Source organism: Arachis ipaensis, chromosome B08 (assembly GCF_000816755.2).
Source record: "Arachis ipaensis cultivar K30076 chromosome B08, Araip1.1, whole genome shotgun sequence".
NCBI classification, from domain to species: Eukaryota; Viridiplantae; Streptophyta; class Magnoliopsida; order Fabales; family Fabaceae; genus Arachis; species Arachis ipaensis.
The window spans coordinates 28,496,631-28,514,407 of NC_029792.2; the positions used below are offsets into that span (position 1 = coordinate 28,496,631).

General features: G+C 41.0%; 1 protein-coding gene across 1 annotated transcript; it reads right to left on the bottom strand.

Moving 5' to 3' along the window:
• Positions 6,297–6,909, bottom strand: LOC107611942. Its single transcript, XM_016313807.2, has 2 exons — positions 6,746–6,909; positions 6,297–6,662 (listed from the first exon to the last, which is right to left on the bottom strand). Exons 1-2 carry the CDS (start codon positions 6,816–6,818, stop codon positions 6,511–6,513), a joined length of 225 nt encoding a protein of 74 aa, XP_016169293.1. The 5' UTR covers positions 6,819–6,909; the 3' UTR covers positions 6,297–6,510.

The following is a 17,777-nucleotide window of genomic DNA, read 5'->3' on the forward strand; positions in this document are numbered from 1 at the left end:
ATATATTACTTCATATATTTTTAAATAAAATAATTAATTACTAGAATAATTAAGCAGTTTACAGCAAAATAACTAAACCTTTTTTTACAGCAGTATGATCAAAGTTTTTTCATAAACGCAAATAATTTTTTTATACGATAATTGAATGGTAACTATATTTTTTTATATCTTTATAACTTAGGCTATAGCATGCATGGTTTAAAAATGGGAAAAACAATACAAGAATTCTTATGTTATTTCTATGTTTGTATTTGTGTTGTGTCTCTAAACCAAAACACTACCTTAAGGACTATATGGTTCAAGAATTACACTAATTTGCAAAGTAAATCTCTGTTGCCTACAATTGCATGTGATGTTGGGTAAATTTCACTAGCACAGCATTTTTACTGATTTCTTGTAGTAGTTAATGTCAACTATTTTGATGTGTATTTGAACATCATTGCGATTGGGGGCATGTCCATTTTATTGGAATTTTGCATTTCCAAGATGATTGTTGAAAGGAACAGCCTGCAATCGCAGGTGTCCCTCCACATAATTTCTCTTCTTCTTTTTTTTAAGAAAAAAAAAAAAGAAAGAAAGATGGTCAACAACAATAATGTAGTTTGGTAGTTGTTTTCTTCTTTATATATTAACTGTATTGTATGAGAGACATGAAAATGTTTGGGGAGGGGGCATCAAAAGAAAAGAAAAGAAAGTGAAAAATGAACTTTTAAGTGCTTGCATTTGTTTACTTTACTATTTGAGAAGTATTAAAATAAAATAGTTCACAAAAAGAAAAACGTCGAACACGGTCAGATTTAGTGTTGGACGTTAGCGTCGGCTTTATTGACAAATTTACTAGCGGATTTAGTAATAAGTTCGTCGGGTAAAAAAGATACTGTCGGATTCGATTTTCCAATGGTAATAATTGGAGGAAAAGAAAAAAAAATTGGCACGATCGTTACCATTTGAATTACTGAAAGTTCAGTTAATGGAACGCTGCATTTTGGTCACGCGCAATACATTATCGTCGGATTTATCCGCTAGTAAATCTGACGATAATTTTGCCCTAAATTAGAATCACACCCATTCTCCTCTCATTTTAAAAGACGACCCACTCTCTCTCTAAACTTCTTCTTCTCTCTCTCTCTCTCTCTCTGCATCTTTCTCCTCCAAACCACGCCTTCAGTAGCCCCTTCTGTCAGTGCCGGCGCCACCAACAGCTTCCAAAGGATTTCCTCTTCAGTCTCATTCTTCACAACGCCGAAACACCCCGACTCCTACTCTCCTAGCGCCGAATCTCCTCTCACTTTCTTAGCCTCTGACAATGACAAAGCTCCTCCCTCTTCTCTGCCGTCGATACTACCCCACAGTACCTTGACTCGCGTCTCGTGGCGACGCGACCCTTTCCTCTCCCTCTCCCATCCTCGAAGCGTTTCTCTCTCCGTCCTCCTCCACGGTGCCACGCACCAGCAGCTGCCGTCGTCTTCCACGCGCAATAGCAGCACGCACTAGACGATATCCGATTCAGGGTTTTTTCATTCTGTTTTAATTTAGGTTTTTTTTTAATTCAAGATTTTTTATGATTATGTTTTTTTGTGGTTGAATTTTTTGATTTAAAAAAAGTTGTTGGATGCTGAAGGTTTTTCTATTTAAGCTTTCTTTATTCTTCTGTGATGGATGCATTGGTTTCTGGAAAAATGTGGTTGTAGGCACTCAAGTGATGAATGGTTTTAGAAAATTCTAGCTAATTTGTATAAGCAAATATGGTAGAAATGATTGAATTGTGTTACATTCTAGTCAAAATATGCTTTTCTGCTAGGTTTTTTGTTTTTTGTTTTTTTTGTCTAAACTGCATGTATTGTGGTAGGTTTGTACAATGTAATTTTGAATAATTTACTAAATTAGCTTGACAATTGTTTCTAGTTTTGGTGTATGAAACTACACTAAGATTTTATATTCATGGTATAATTTTATGCTAAACAGTCATCTAAGTTTAGTTTCAATTTTGGGGGTGAAATTAAAAATCTTTTTTGCATTACAATCTAATTTGAATGAAAAGTAAGTTGATATAGATGCTACCACCTCCTGTTTTACATTTTTTTTTAATTATTTCTAAAGAAAAGCAATCGCAAGTGAAATTAGATTTTTGTTTTGAAAAAATTATTTTATCTTTTCTATACTTAAAATTTTAGTATAGATTCCATTCAGTGATCAAATTACACTCTTATTTGATTATACATGAAACCTTTATGTATAAAGTATTTGGTATAATCAATTACCTTTTGCGATTGATTCAATTACCTTTATGTCGTCATTTTTTGTATAGATCTGTGGAGAAGAAGAAGCTTGTTATGGACATGATAAAGACTTTAGTGTTTCACAAGAGTAAAGCACCCAAGGGAGATGGAATTGATTGGGTTTTGCATGAATTCCGACTTCAAGATATGGACATTGCTGATAAGGGTATTTATTAGGTAACTACTGATTTCTCATTCATGAAAATTAAGTGTATTTTTATTTTGTTGAAACTAAAAAAATATATGTTGAAATATATGCTGCTAATTATTATTATTTGTTAATATTTATACTGTTCTGCCCATATAGGAATAACCAAGAATTTAAAATTGTTATTTATCTTTTTATCATCTTATGTTTCACTAGAAACTATGCTCTTAGCTTATGAGCAAATTTTAATACATGAGGAATAACGATTTTTTTAAAACGAAAATTTTTAATGATAATTAGCGGTGGACGAAAAAATTCACCGATAGATAATTATCAACAAGGTTTATACGATCGAATTTATTCCGACGATAAATATATTACCGATAAATTTTTTTAATAAATCTGCAAATAAATTTAATAGTATCCAACAATTATGGAATTGTTACTGAATTGATCCTAAATTTTTTGAAAAATTAACCATTAGGAATATATTCGATGCAAATCAAAAACTTCTGACACAAAATTGAAACAAAATTAAACTTATATGTATTTTTTGAAATTTTTAACAAACTTTAATGATAAACACAATTGTCTTTACGTAAAGTTGATAGTTGAAAACCATTAGATGATGATTTAATTAAACTTGTCAAATCATCTAACGATTCTCAAATATCAACTTCACATGAAAACAATTGCATGTGAGAACTCACATGGTATTATTGATTAAGTTTATATTTTGTCTAAAATTACATTGTTGTCCTGCTTAAAATATTACAAAAACCATATGTTATTTGAATAGAGTAAATAGTCAAATTTGTTCCTAAAAGATCACCTGTTTCCCAAATTGATCCTCGAAAGATTTTTTTAATCAAATCCGTTCTTTAAAAATTTTTAATGTCATATTAGTCCTTCCGTCACTTTCATTGCTCATTGGGCCAAAGTTTACTGATATGATATGTTGCTCATTGGGCCAAAGTTTACTGATATGATATGTTAAGTGACACCACAGTACACATTTGACAATCCTAATTGGCTGCTAATATAATAAATTTATGAAATTAGATCAAATGAACCCAAAAACGAGGAATTTCAATACCTCGAGATCTCCCTCAATTGAGAGTTGATTTGATATAATTGCATAAACTTATCATGTTAGCAGTCAATTAAGACTGTCAAGTGTGTGCTATGGTTAGTGTGGTGTTACTTAACATGCCAGATTAGCAGATTTTGACGCTATTAATAACAGAAGTAACAGAAAAGCTAATATGGCTAACTTAAAATTTTTGAAGGACATATTTCATTCAAAAAATCTTTCAAGAACCAATTTAGAGAGCGAGTAATTTTTTAGGATTAATTTGACTATTTATTCTATTTGGATAGGTAAATGTTTCTATTTTTCGTATATCCCAAAGTTTTGATTCCATCGGTTACAACAATTTTTTTTAACGGCAGTGATATTTGCATAGAAATTATCTTTCCACAATCCACACCAACAGTTCAACTCCAAAACCATCCACACTCCACAGAAACGGGATTATCTCACCTATCAATTTAGGTTTAGAAGGAAACTTCTCTGAAGTGAACTTGTTTGCAGAATTTAAAAGGTAGAGGCCTTATCCATCATCAAATTACAACTAGCATGGAAAATTCCAAACCATGGTTTGGACTCTTACAGTTTTTACTTAAAAATCTATAGATGCACTTAATGCATTAAGGTTAAGATAAGCAAAAAGAATCTAACTAACTAGTCTTCCTTTCATAACTGACATTAATAAAAGATCCATACTACCTATCTAAATCTTTTTCTTTCTCTTTTCTTTTCTTTTTTATTTTTATTTTCTTGGCCAATATTAGTTTGGCCTTCCTTTCATAACTTGACTTGATTGCATTATGGATGGACCAAATCAGTTTGGGGAATACCCAGCTGCTGCTTCAATTTCTTAAGTGAATCTCAGAATACTCCTGTCCACCTAATTAGGCTACAATTGCTAATTCAAATGCTAGACTCTAGAGAAAATCTTGAACGTTGATGCATCTATCTTCATAGTTTGAAGATATATGATCGGTGGCATGTTCATATCAGATACTCAGATACTATCAGCAATCATATTTTAATAACTCAAAAAATGCAACTTTCCTTTGAGTTTGCTTTCATCACTATCTCCAAAACATTCCGAATGTTGATGACCATAATCTACTTAAACTTGGTTTGGTAAAGTTTTTACTTTTCAAAAGTAACTTATAAAGCCTAGTTTTTAAAAGATAGCTTTTTAAAAATTGTAACATCTATGTTTGGTAAATTAAATTAAAAATAACTTTCAATAAGCATAAGTAATAACAAGTGCATTTAGTAAATTAGTTTTTAAAAATTTAAAAATACTATAATAGACATTAATGTAAAAAATTAAATTTGGATATTAATTAATGTATGAGGTTATATTAGACATTTTAATTTTGATAAGCACAAGCTATCTTTTAAAAGCTTCATCTTAAGTGTTTTCAAAAGCACTCCTATTTTTTAAAAGTTGCAAGCACAAGCATATAGTCTTTTTGATTTACCAAACGCAAAATGAAGAACTTGTGCATTTTAAAAGCACGAGCACCTCTTCAAAAAACTTTACCAAACCAAGCCTTAATCTGACTTCACTATACAGTCCAATGATACATTTAAATTCACACACTAACACACGATCAGTGGCTAAATCTGAATAACTCTATCAAGTACTCCATGTCTCTCTCATACAACTCTCAATCATGTTATAATGGTAATTTGGTTTTCTAGCACGCAAGTCTTTCCAATGCTGCAAAGCCAAAAAAATTTGAGTCTTTAAGATGCTCACCATTTCTCCAACCAAGCAACAACAACTGTACCAATTCTAAGGGGTCTACTTCAGCATTACCTAGTTACACTTTCATAACGGTTGACTTCTACACTGGTTCTCCCCTGTTTGGGACCAACGACCACTAGTGATTGTTCCTCCTTAGTCAATTTTGGTCCTAACCTTACCTTCATTTTTCTCTCTTCTTGACAAGCCCACAAAAAGCCTACCAAGTTTCTAGATCACAGCCATTTTATTGGCTTCCAATTCCATGGCTCACTAAAGTATGTAATCTCTCCTTGTTCACTCGAGGAAAGGCGTAGTCTTATTTGGATTTGCATCAGGGAGCACCGGCAAAGATCTACCCCCATTTTCTTCTTACCACTTGCAAAACATTGCGCAAAAACAGTGGTCTTATGCACAGCTCTCCAACTTAGCAGGGTCTCGGGAGGGTAGAGTATGCACCGTAACCCTATGATCTCTAGGTTACAACTTACATGAAAGCAATCTGCTGTTCTTAAGTGCTACTATGGACTCTGAGATTGCCATATGCTTGTGCTGTCAATTTTTTAGAACACAACTCCGAAAAGCAAGATGCAAACTCAGCTCAAAATGCCTCCTACTACAACTACACTGTAATTGGCAGTAGTATTGCAAAAAAGGGTGGGTAAAGTTGATTGCTGACTGCAAAAATGAGTAGATCTCTTTTGTAATCTTAATTATATTTTTGGGACAGTTATACATCAAACAAGTTATCTATAAAATGAGTAAACTATTAATCTCAACCATTTTCTGATCCAATTGCCGAAATACAAGTTATCCGAAACAACAGAGGACCACAGCAAAGTTGCCTTTAGTAGGCGCTTTACTGGAACTTGAATCTCACAAGTCAATAGTCATGACCAAAAAATTACCAATTTCACTAGGTGGGATAGGATCATGTCAATGTAATTAGTTACCTTTTTCCTGCAGTATGAATGGTGGATTACGTTAAAACTCTAAAGTATAAACCTAGCTTATCTAATCAGTAACCAGTAATCACCATGGTGGAACTCCTAATCTAACTTAAAAAATTTATAATTGTGTTGATAACAAATCAAATAAAAAAGAACACATGATTGAAACACTTTCTATTTGATACTAAAATTCATCATATCATATTATAACCACCAGTGAAGAGAGTTTGCAACTGCCAAATTGCGGTACAAGGAGCTCAAAAAATTGCCCCAAAACAAAAACCTAACCTTTATTTTAGTTATTTTTATTATTTGAGAGCTTTGTGGACGGTGGCAACAGCAGAATCCGGCGAAGTTGGAGCTTCTACAGCGACTGCCTTGGTCTTCAGCTGCTGCTGCTGCTGAATGAGAGTCTTCCTCTCGTAATCGCGGTACTTATTGATGGCGGCGGTGCAGATCACTGAAACAGTTGCGAATTCAATTAGAAGAAACAGAAAGAACTAGAGAGAGAAAGAGAAAGAGATAAAGGGGGAAATGGAATACCTCCGGCGCCGACGAAGTAGAGGAGGCGGAGGACTTTGGGGCCAGCGGGGCCGGAAACCTCTTCGCCGGTCATGTCTCCCAAACACTGCTTTCTTCTCCCTTTCTCACAATTCTCACTCCACTCGCTTGCTCTAACTAACCTTTTGCTTCAAATGATTATGTGCATATTTTCGTAAAATAAATAAATATATAATCAAAAGATAAAATATATTTTTTATTTCTAAGATTTATAATTTTTTTTAAAAATATTTTTAATATTTAATTTTATTTTTAATATTTTTTATTTATTCGATATTTTATCTCTAACGTGTTTGATTTATTCAATTTTATCCTTAACGTTTTTTATTTGTTTTAAAATTATTTTTAAACGTTTTTAATTTTGTCCCCAACATTTTAGATGAAATTAAAATTTAATAATAATTTTAATACAAATCAAAAATATTAAGAACAAAATTAAATACAATTAAACGTTAGAAGTATTTTTTAAAAAAATCATAAACGTTAAGAACAATAAAACATACTTTACCCTATGATATCAAATTAATGTATGAAAAAGTTTTCAATTATCAACTTTATTTGTAGGTGAATTTTTACTTAATTTTATTAGAATTTAATTTTAATATATTATTAGTGTAAAATAATTTTACACGTATATCTAATTACATAATGCTACATTAGCAAAAATAACTATTTTTTATATTGATTGCATAAATTGTCATTCAAAAAATGAATATAGTTACACAACTGTAAAAAATACACTTGTAGTGCATTAAAATTAAACTCATTTTATTATACAAAAATGAGAAAGTTAGGAGACCAGCACTTTTATTAAAATCTGACAAGTACTTAACTATAAAAAAAAGTAAGTAATTTCATACCATTGGATATAATTTCATGAACTCAATATATAGTATGATTTGCTCATATTAATTGAATTTTCCGGTTTTTATTAATCCATGTCTCATTGAAATTGAATTTTCTCATCATAATTTGCAAGAAATTTCATTGAACTCAATATATAGTATGATTTGCTCATATTCAATTTAACTTTTATTTTTCAGTAGTTTTCTTTATGCCTTTTATTTTTTAGGTAATATATTCTTGATGTTATCTTAGATGAGTTTTTCCTTCACAAATGTATTCTACTTGACGCTTATTATTTTATTTGTACATTTTTTAAGTTGGTGCAGCAAAATTTGAGAGAATTTTGTAAAAAATTGAACATAAAAAAAATTGGTTGAAATAAACTCTTCTTTTCATCGAATTAATTTTTGAAGTAAGACCAATTTGAGTATAATTGGGATCTTTAAGACGATCTCTGCAAAGAAACTACAAGCAACAACTAGAACATCGAGATAGATAATTTCAATTTAACTGGATATCCTTTAAAAGTTGTACAATATTCGGTCTTTTATTATAATAATTAAAAAAAAAAATAAACACATCTAAAAATTATAAATAGATTTACTGTTTTTTTAAAATTAAATATACATTCAAAATACAAACTAAATAAAACTGAAATTTAAAATTTAAATTTAAATTTTAAATTTCTATTTCAAATTTAATATATTTAATTATTAATATATTACAATTTAAATACACATCCAAAAATCAAATCAGTTAGAATTCAAAATTTCGAATTTAAAATTCTAAAATAAATTTTAAATCATCTTAAATTTTGGATGTGTTTATGTTGTTCATTATGTTCTTATGTACATATATAAGTTTTTTTACATGAGTTTTGGATGTGTTGATAAAATATTTAGAGTGCATTCTTATAATTTTGGACGTGTATTTTAGTTTAATTTTTTCTGTGAATCTATCTAATTTTTTTTCATTTCTTTTCCCATTTTTTAAAATTATTTTTAACAACTTTTTAATAATCTAACTCAAATATATTAATTTTTAATTAAAATATCTCAATTTTTAATCTAATAACCTATTAAAAAGGCAAAAAAATTAGTCTAAAATTAATATTTTAACCCAAAAAATGATTTTTTATTTTTAATTAAAAATGATCTATTTGAAAAAATAAAAAATACACAAGGTTTCATGCTCAGCCCATCGGTTTCTTTAAAACGGCCCAAATAGAACATGGGCCGACCCGACCTGCGAACCACCGACCCGAACGGTCAGGTGCGAGACGTTCAAACACCGACCCGGACACGCGTCCTGGACAACTCACTACTACAGCTGTATAGGGAAGCTTCGAGGAAGGTGGGTTCTACCTTTGTGGGACCCGCCTCTGACACGGTATATATGGGGAGGGTCCTACCCCTCTCCCAAGGTACGTCACAGACCATTCTCTCATTTCTCGCCTGCACACTTGACTGACTAGAGCGTCGGAGTGTCTTTGCAGGTGACACTCCCCTCTCCACACAAAGAGCTCGGGAAGTCGGTTATCCCTCCTTCGACCCAGCGACCCGGAACTAGGTTATCCCCCCTCTTATTGACCGAAGTACCAACCTAAACCGTCCGGTACCCGACATACCGAACATTGGCACCGTCTGTGGGGACGCCTGAATGGACGTTGTACTGGACCCAAGAGGAACAGGCCGCGAGACCGAGCGCAGAGGGGAAGCCTCCGTGGCTTCCTCCCGGGAGCGCACGAGGTCCCCTCCACGGCGAACCTCACGATCTCAAGAAAGGCGCCCTTTCGGGGGAACTGGAGACAACAACGCCAGAATAATGCAGGAGTTGTGTCACAGGATGCAGGACCTGGAGTGCTGATTGGCAGATCGAGAACATCGCCAACGAACTCCCGAATCAAGCTACTCCCGTTCCCCTCCGAGAAGCCACTCCCGGCGAGCAGCTAGCCCACGATCTGAGCCCGAGAGCGCCAGGGAGGAAGGACGCCCAAGAAGACGCCGCGACCCCATCATCTACACCCGGCACGAAAGGAGGCGCATCACAGATCGAGATCGGGAAGAAGGTCGACGGGAAGACGGCGAGGAAAGAACAAGGAGAACGCGGGGACCAGTGATAATGGGCGCAACCCCATTTCATCGTTCCATCCTCGAAGTCCGGCTGCCAAAGCACTTTGACAAGCCAACGGACATGAGGTACGACGGAACCCAAGACTCGCAGGAGCACCTTACGGCCTTCGAGGCCAGGATGAACCTGGAGGAGTGGGAGACGAGGTAAGGTGCCGCGTTTTCCCGGTCACTCTCGCGGAACCTGCAATACGGTGGTTTAACAGCCTCCCGCAGGGCTCGGTGGCCAGGTTCTCGGATATTAGCCACGCCTTCCTAGCCCAATTTACTACCAGAATCGCAAAGGCAAAGCACCCGATCAATCTGCTCAGGGTGACGCAGAGGTCCAGCGAACTGACCAGGAAATATCTAGACCGGTTCAACAACGAGTGTTTAGAAATTGACGGGCTGACTGATTCAGTTGCTAGCCTATGCCTGACGAATGGACTTCTAAACGAAGACTTCAGAAAGCACCTCACTACGAAGCCAGTGTGGACAATGCAGGAGATCCAAAGTGTAGCCAGGGAATACATTAACGATGAAGAAGTCAGCCAGGTCGTGGCTGCCAACAAACGACAGCCCTCGTACAATCAAACCCGGCAGCAGGGAAGTGGAGAAAGACAGAAAGAACACGCCAGAGATTGCGGTCCGAGCAAGACACCCAGGCCATTTCCTCGAGTCGGGAAGTTCACCAATTACACCTCTCTCACCGTCCCCATCATAGAAGTTTACCAAAGATAGCAGAGAAGGGAATTTTGTCGAAGCCCCGACCTCTGAAGGACCGGACCGGGAGAAACAAGAGCCTCTATTGTTATTATCACAAAGGCTATAGACACAAGACACACGATTGCTTCGACCTGAAAGATGCGCTGGAACAAGCGATCCGGGACAGGAAACTAGCCGAATTCTCCCATCTCATCAGGGAGCCAAGGAGGCGAGATCGCGACCGCGAGGGAGAGGACAAGACCCGTGCAGCAAGGCGACGTCACGAGCCAGAGGACAAGGAACACGACCTTACCATAGTGAACGTGGTAACGGCAAGAGATGCACCCCCAAGGTCGAGGTTGGCACACAAGAAAGACGCCAAGGTCCTGGCGGTTTCCTCATCCTCTGTGCGAAGCTCCAAAAGGCTCCCACCCATCTCATTCGGTCCAGAGGACCAATGATTCGATGAGGCCGTGGAAAGCCCGCCCATGGTCATCACGGCCAGAGTGGGAACCGGCCTCATCAAGCGGATCCTTGTGGACACCGGGGATGACTCGAATATCATGTTTCGCAACGTGTTTGACGCCTTGGGCCTACGGGATGCCGATTTAAAGACGCACCAGCACGGTATGGTAGGTTTGGGCGACCACTTCATCAAGCCAGACGGGATAATCTCCCTACCAATATCTGTAGGAACAGGACAGGGACGTAGGTCGGTAATGGCCGAGTTCGTGGTTCTACGAAACTCTACGGCCTATAACGTCATCCTAGGGAGGAAGACTATCAACGACCTCAGAGCAGTGATCAGCACAAAGATGTTGATAATGAAGTTCATAGCTGACGATGGATCCGTGGGATCCATAAAAGGAGACTTGGAAACGGCAGTCGCTTGCGACAATGCCAGCCTCTCCTTAAGGAAGAAATCTAAAGAGGCATCGGGGGTGTTCCTTGCTGACTTGGACGCCAGAGTCAGCGACAAGCCGAGACCCGAACCAGAAGGGAACTTAGAGAGGTTCAAAGTCGGGGACACTGAGGAGAAGTTCACCTACGTAAACAGAAACCTCCCACATGACCTAAAGGGACCTCTAATGGAAATGATCAGGGCTAACGACGACCTATTTGCATGGACGCTAGCCGACATGCCGGGGATAGACCCCCAACTCATGTCACATCACTTGGCCGTGATGGCCGAGGCCAGACCGGTAGCTCAAAGGAGAAGGAAAATGTCGCAAGAGCGAGCAGAGGAGGTGGCCAGACAGACGACTGGCCTCCTCGAAGCAGGATTTATTCGGGAACTCGACTACTCGACGTGGCTGTCGAATGAAGTTCTAGTGAAAAAGCACAATGGGAAATGGAGGATGTGTGTGGACTACTCTAATCTCAACAAAGCATGCCCCAAGGACTGCTACCCCCTACCCAACATTGATGCACTCGTCGACGCAGCGGCGGGATATCGGTACCTAAGCTTCATGGACGCTTACTCTGGCTATAATCAGATATCGATGCACCGGCCTGACGAAGAGAAAACAGCATTCATAACGCCGGGAGGGATATATTGCTACAAGGTAATGCCGTTCGGCCTGAAGAACGCTGGGGCAACGTACCAGAGGCTAATGAACAAGATATTTAGAGATCTCATAGGCAAAATGGTGGAGGTATATATAGATGATATCCTCGCAAAGACCACCCGACCTGAGGACCTCATAAGCGACCTGGGAAATGTGTTCGACTCCCTCCGACAACATGACATGAGGCTCAACCTACTCAAATGCGCCTTTGCCATGGAAGCAGGAAATTTCCTAGGGTTCATGATAACCCAAAGGGGGGTCGAGGCTAACCCGGAAAAGTGCCAATCAATACTCCAAATGAAGAGTCCGAGATGTGTCAAGGATGTTCAGAGGCTCTCAGGTAGACTCACGGCCTTATCCTGTTTCCTTGGAACGTCGGCTGCTAGGGCGCTGCCATTTTTTAACCTTATGAAAAAAGGGATAGTGTTTGAATGGACCCCGGCGTGTGAGGAAGCATTTAAACATTTCAAAGAGATCCTCGCCACACCACCCGTGCTCGGGAAGCCCAAAGTCGGAGAACTGCTCTACCTGTACCTGGCCGTAACGGATGAAGCGCTGGCGGCAGTTTTGGTACGGGAAGAAGGGAAGGTTCAACAACCAATTTACTTCGTGAGTAGAGCACTGCAAGGAGCAGAACTGAGATACAGCAAATTGGAGAAGCTGGCTCTGGCGCTGCTAACCTCTTCCCGAAGACTACGATAATACTTCCAGGGTCACCAAGTGGTCGTGAGAACGGACAAAGGAATCCGTCAAGTACTCCAAAAACCCGACTTAGCGGGAAGAATGATGACTTGGGCCATCGAGCTATCTCAGTACGATTTGCGATATGAGCCCCGACATGCGATTAAGGCCCAAGCAATGGCAGACTTCTTGGTAGAAATAACGGGGGAACCGACCGAGGAGCCGGGCATACAGTGGAGGCTCCATGTAGACGGAGCCTCCAACCAAATGTCCGGAGGTGCTGGGATCATCTTGGAAAGCCCTGTCAGGGTCATATGCGAACAATCAATCAAGTTCGAGTTTCCCGTATCGAACAACCAAGTGGAATACGAAGCTCTCTTGGGCGGCCTGATCTTAGCTCGGGAAGTCGGGGCTACGAGGCTGGAAGTGTGCAGTGACTCGCAGGTCGTCACCTCGCAAGTAAATGAAAGCTACCAAGCCAGAGACTCACTGTTGCAGAAGTACTTGGAGAAGGTCAGATAGCTGAGCAAACAATTCCAGGAGGTCGCAGTCCAACACGTTCCGAGAAAAAGGAACACACGAGCAGACCTCCTATCCAAGCTAGCGAGCACGAAATGGGGAGTCGACAACCGGTCCCTCATTCAAGGCATGATAAAAGAACCAACAGTTACTCTCCACCTGACAAAGATAGGCCCCTCCTGGATGAACCCCATCACTAATTTTCTAGAAAACGGCAAACTCCCCGACGACAAGAAGGTAGCTAAAGCGTTGAGAAGGGAGGCGACCAAATATGCAATCATACAAGGTCAACTGTTTAAAAAGGGACTCAGTCAGCCCTTACTAAAGTGCCTGCATACCGACCAAATGGACTAAGTCCTCAGAGAAGTCCACGAGGGGTGCTGTGGTCACCACATCGGGGGCAAAGCCCTAGCAAGAAAGCTCGTCCGAGCTGGATACTACTGGCCGTCGATGATGATGGACTCCAAAGAATTTGTAAGGAAATGCGTCAAGTGCCAAGAGAACGCCAACTTCCACGAGGCGGTGGCAACCGAGCTAAGCCTATTGACATCCTCCCGACCTTTCTCACAATGGGGAGTCGACCTACTAGGACCTTTCCGGTCGGCCCGGGGCAAGTCAAATACCTCATAGTTGCTATAGACTACTACACCAAGTGGATAGAGGCTGAACCACTGGCCAGTATATCCTCAGCCAATTGTCGAAAGTTTCGTTTTCTCTGATAACGGGACACAGTTCACTGACAAGAAGTTCGCGGAGTTCCTCACCGGCTGGGCATAAAGCAGAAATTCTCCTCTCTAGAACATCCCCAGACGAACGGTCAAGTTGAGGCCGCAAACAAGGTCATCTTGTTGGGCTTCAAGAAGCGGCTGGATAACAAAAAAGGGGCGTGAGCCGACAAACTCACCTCGGTTCTCTAGTCTTACCGACCAACCGAACAATCGTCCATGGGAGAAACCCCTTTCTGCCTGACGTACGGGGTGGACGCTATGATACCTGTAGAGATTGGCGAACCAAGCCCACGACTACTCCTGAAGGGAGTAGAAGAAGCGGTGGAAAAGGACCTAGCAGACGAGGCCAGGGAGATGGCCCATTTGTCAGAAATAGCACTAAAGCAAAGAATTGCCCTGCGCTACAACACCAAAGTGCTCAAGAGAGAATTTGAACAAAACGACCTCGTCCTGCGGTGCAACGATATCGGGCTACCGACCCAAGGGGAAGGTAAACTAGTGGCAAACTGGGAAGGCCCCTACAGAGTCAAAGAGGTGATTGGCAAGGGCGCCTACAAATTAGAGAAGCTTGATGGCAAGGAAGTCCTGAGAACTTGGAACGCAGGTAACTTGAGAAGATTTTACTCCTAGCTCAAACACGCCGATTAGGCGATCTGACGAGCTCAGCGATTTACTCTTGTTAAATACTTATGGCAATAGACTTGTTTAATTATCGATTAACGTTTACTTGTCAAAATTACTTTCCCATTTGCTCTTCTCCATTTACACGTCTCATGACAACAAGTTCCTTATAATACATGTTAAACGGGACCACAATACGGTGCCCTGGGACTGATCACCCCGGGAACCAACTAAGCTAAAGCCATAACAAACGGCTACAGCAATAGTAAAGCCACGACTTGGCTTCGTTGAACTACCAACACAACGGTAAACGAACGCGAGCGACAAGCCCATACCAACAAAACAGTAACAAAACAAAACAAAAACGTTCTACCGATAAGCAGGAAAAGATGATAATCACAAGCCGACCAAGCGACTGCTAAAGTATATTAAAAAGTTAATTCCGCAAGTTCTACAAACGAAAATACAAAAGGTACATGAAATTATTTCTTGGGCATGTCAACAATCTTGCCATCCTTGATTGTTTTAAAGACCCTAATTGCTGACGTGTCGAAGTTGGGAGCCATGATCTTCACCTGGGCTTTAAGAGCTTCCTCAGTCATCAGGATCACGCTCTTTACCTGCTTCACAGTCTCCTTATGCTTTTTCTTAAGCTCTTCGGCCTCAGCTTGAGCGGTCTTAGCCGACGAGACAGCCACATCACGCTCCTTCTCCAAAGCCACCACCCGACCTTGCGCGGCATTAAGCTGGCTCTCCAAAGTCATCTCCCGCTCAGTCAAACGGGACATGGTAGCATCAGAGGTCTTCAATTTTTCCTCGGCAGACGCGGCCTTCTCCTCGACGGTCTTAAGCTTCTCCCCCGCCTGGGACAGCTGCTCCCGAAGCGTTTCAACTTGGGTCTTGAATTCATTATTGGCCTTAGCAGTAGATTCGAGCTTCCTACGCAGCGACTGCATCCCCGACAACTCGAACTCAGCCTTCCGAGCTATAGCAACACCACGGAGGAGAGTACGATACATCCACCTCGCCTGCCCCGCAAGGTCGGAGCCATGGAAGTGCTCCTCCGTGCCGGGAAGCAAATGGGAGTCTATGAAGGTCCCGACGTCAAAGTTCCTCTCCATCACGGTGAGGGCTCCTTCAGGGCTGGAGAATGACCTCTGCCTCTTGGGGGTGGGAATAATCTTCAAGTCATCATCCTCGACTTGTTGAGCGAAGGTCGAATGCCCAGTGTCGGCCCCCTCCTCATGAACGGGAGAGACGTGCACCCCATCAGAATTCTTGTCCTCTATCTCGGTATCACGGGGTGAGGGCACCGCTTGATCCTCCTTATTCTCAGGAGGGGTCTCCGGCTTCCTGTCAGCTTTCTCCCCATCGCTTTCCTCCAAAAAAGTCTTAAACAAATTCTCAAGGCCCGTCACCTCGGCAGACATCTCCACCTCAGCAAATAAAAAAACAAGTTAGTCGTGAAATCGGCATAACCAATCAAAGCAACCACAACGCAAGAAGTACAAGTCAGAGCCACTCACAAATGAAATTTCTGGCGACCTCCCAATCACCTATAAGAAGGTGGGAATTCACATGGTTTCTCCCAAAGACGGCCAACAACACGTCGGCAATCTTTCTGTCCACAACGGACATCCCCTTGTAAGTCACCTTAATAAAGGTGTTAGAGCCCATCCCGAAACTCCAATACGTCGGGATGAGGCGTTCCCCTTCTAACGACAACCAGAAGGGATGGCGACCTTTGACTGGACGCACCTTAAAATATTTATCCTTATACCCATGGTAAGAGTCTTCAAACAATCCAAAAATCCTTCCACCCTGAGCAGATCGGAAGGACATGAACCCTTTCCTCGCTTTCCCTTCCTTGGAAGGATTAGTGAGGTTGAAAAAATAAAGAAAACTTCAGCCTCAGCTTGAGTGGTCCTAGCTGACGAGACGGCCACATCACGCTCCTTCTCTAAAGACACCACCCGACCTTGCGCGGCATTAAGCTGGCTCTCCAAAGTCATCTCCCGCTCAGTCAAACGGGACATGGTAGCATCAGAGGTCTTCAATTTTTCCTCGGCAGACGCGGCCTTCTCCTCGACGGTCTTAAGCTTCTCCCCCGCCTGGGACAGCTGCTCCCGAAGCGTTTCAACTTGGGTCTTGAATTCATTATTGGCCTTAGCAGTAGATTCGAGCTTCCTACGCAGCGACTGCATCCCCGACAACTCGAACTCAGCCTTCCGAGCTATAGCAACACCACGGAGGAGAGTACGATACATCCACCTCGCCTGCCTCGCAAGGTCAGAGCCATGGAAGTGCTCCTCTATGCCGGGAAGCAACTGGGAGTCTATGAAGGTCCCGGCATCAAAGTTCCCCTCCATCACGGTGAGGGCTCCCTCAGGGCTAGAGAATGACCTCTTCCTCTTGGGGGTGGGGATAATCTTCAAGTCATCATCCTCCTCGAATTGTTAAGCGGAGGTCAAATGCCCAGTGCCGGCCCCCTCCTCATGAACGGGAGAGACGTGCACCCCTTCAAAATTTTTGTCCGTCATCTCGGTATCACGGGGTGAGGGCACCGCTTGATCCTCCTTATTCTCAGGAGGGGTCTCCGGCTTCCTGTCAGCTTTCTCCCCATCGCTTTCCTCCAAAAAAGTCTTAAACAAATTCTCAAGGCCCGTCACCTCGGCAGACATCTCCACCTCAGCAAATAAAAAAACAAGTTAGTCGTGAAATCGGCATAACCAATCAAAGCAACCACAACGCAAGAAGTACAAGTCAGAGCCACTCACAAATGAAATTTCTGGCGACCTCCCAATCACCTATAAGAAGGTGGGAATTCACATGGTTTCTCCCAAAGACGGCCAACAACACGTCGGCAATCTTTCTGTCCACAACGGACATCCCCTTGTAAGTCACCTTAATGAAGGTGTTGGACCCCGCCCCGAAACTCCAATACGTTGGGATGAGGCGTTCCCCTTCTAAGGATAACCAGAAGGGATGGCGACCTTTGACTGGATGCACCTTAAAATATTTATCCTTATACCCATGGTAAGAGTCTTCAAACAATCCAAAAATCCTTCCACCCTGAGCAGATCGGAAGGACATGAACCCTTTCCTCGCTTTCCCTTCCTTGGAAGGATTAGTGAGGTTGAAAAAATAAAGAAAAATGTCTACGGACACCGGCAACTCGAGGTATTCACACACCATCTCGAAAACAGCGGATGGAAGCCCAACTGTTCGGATGCAGCTG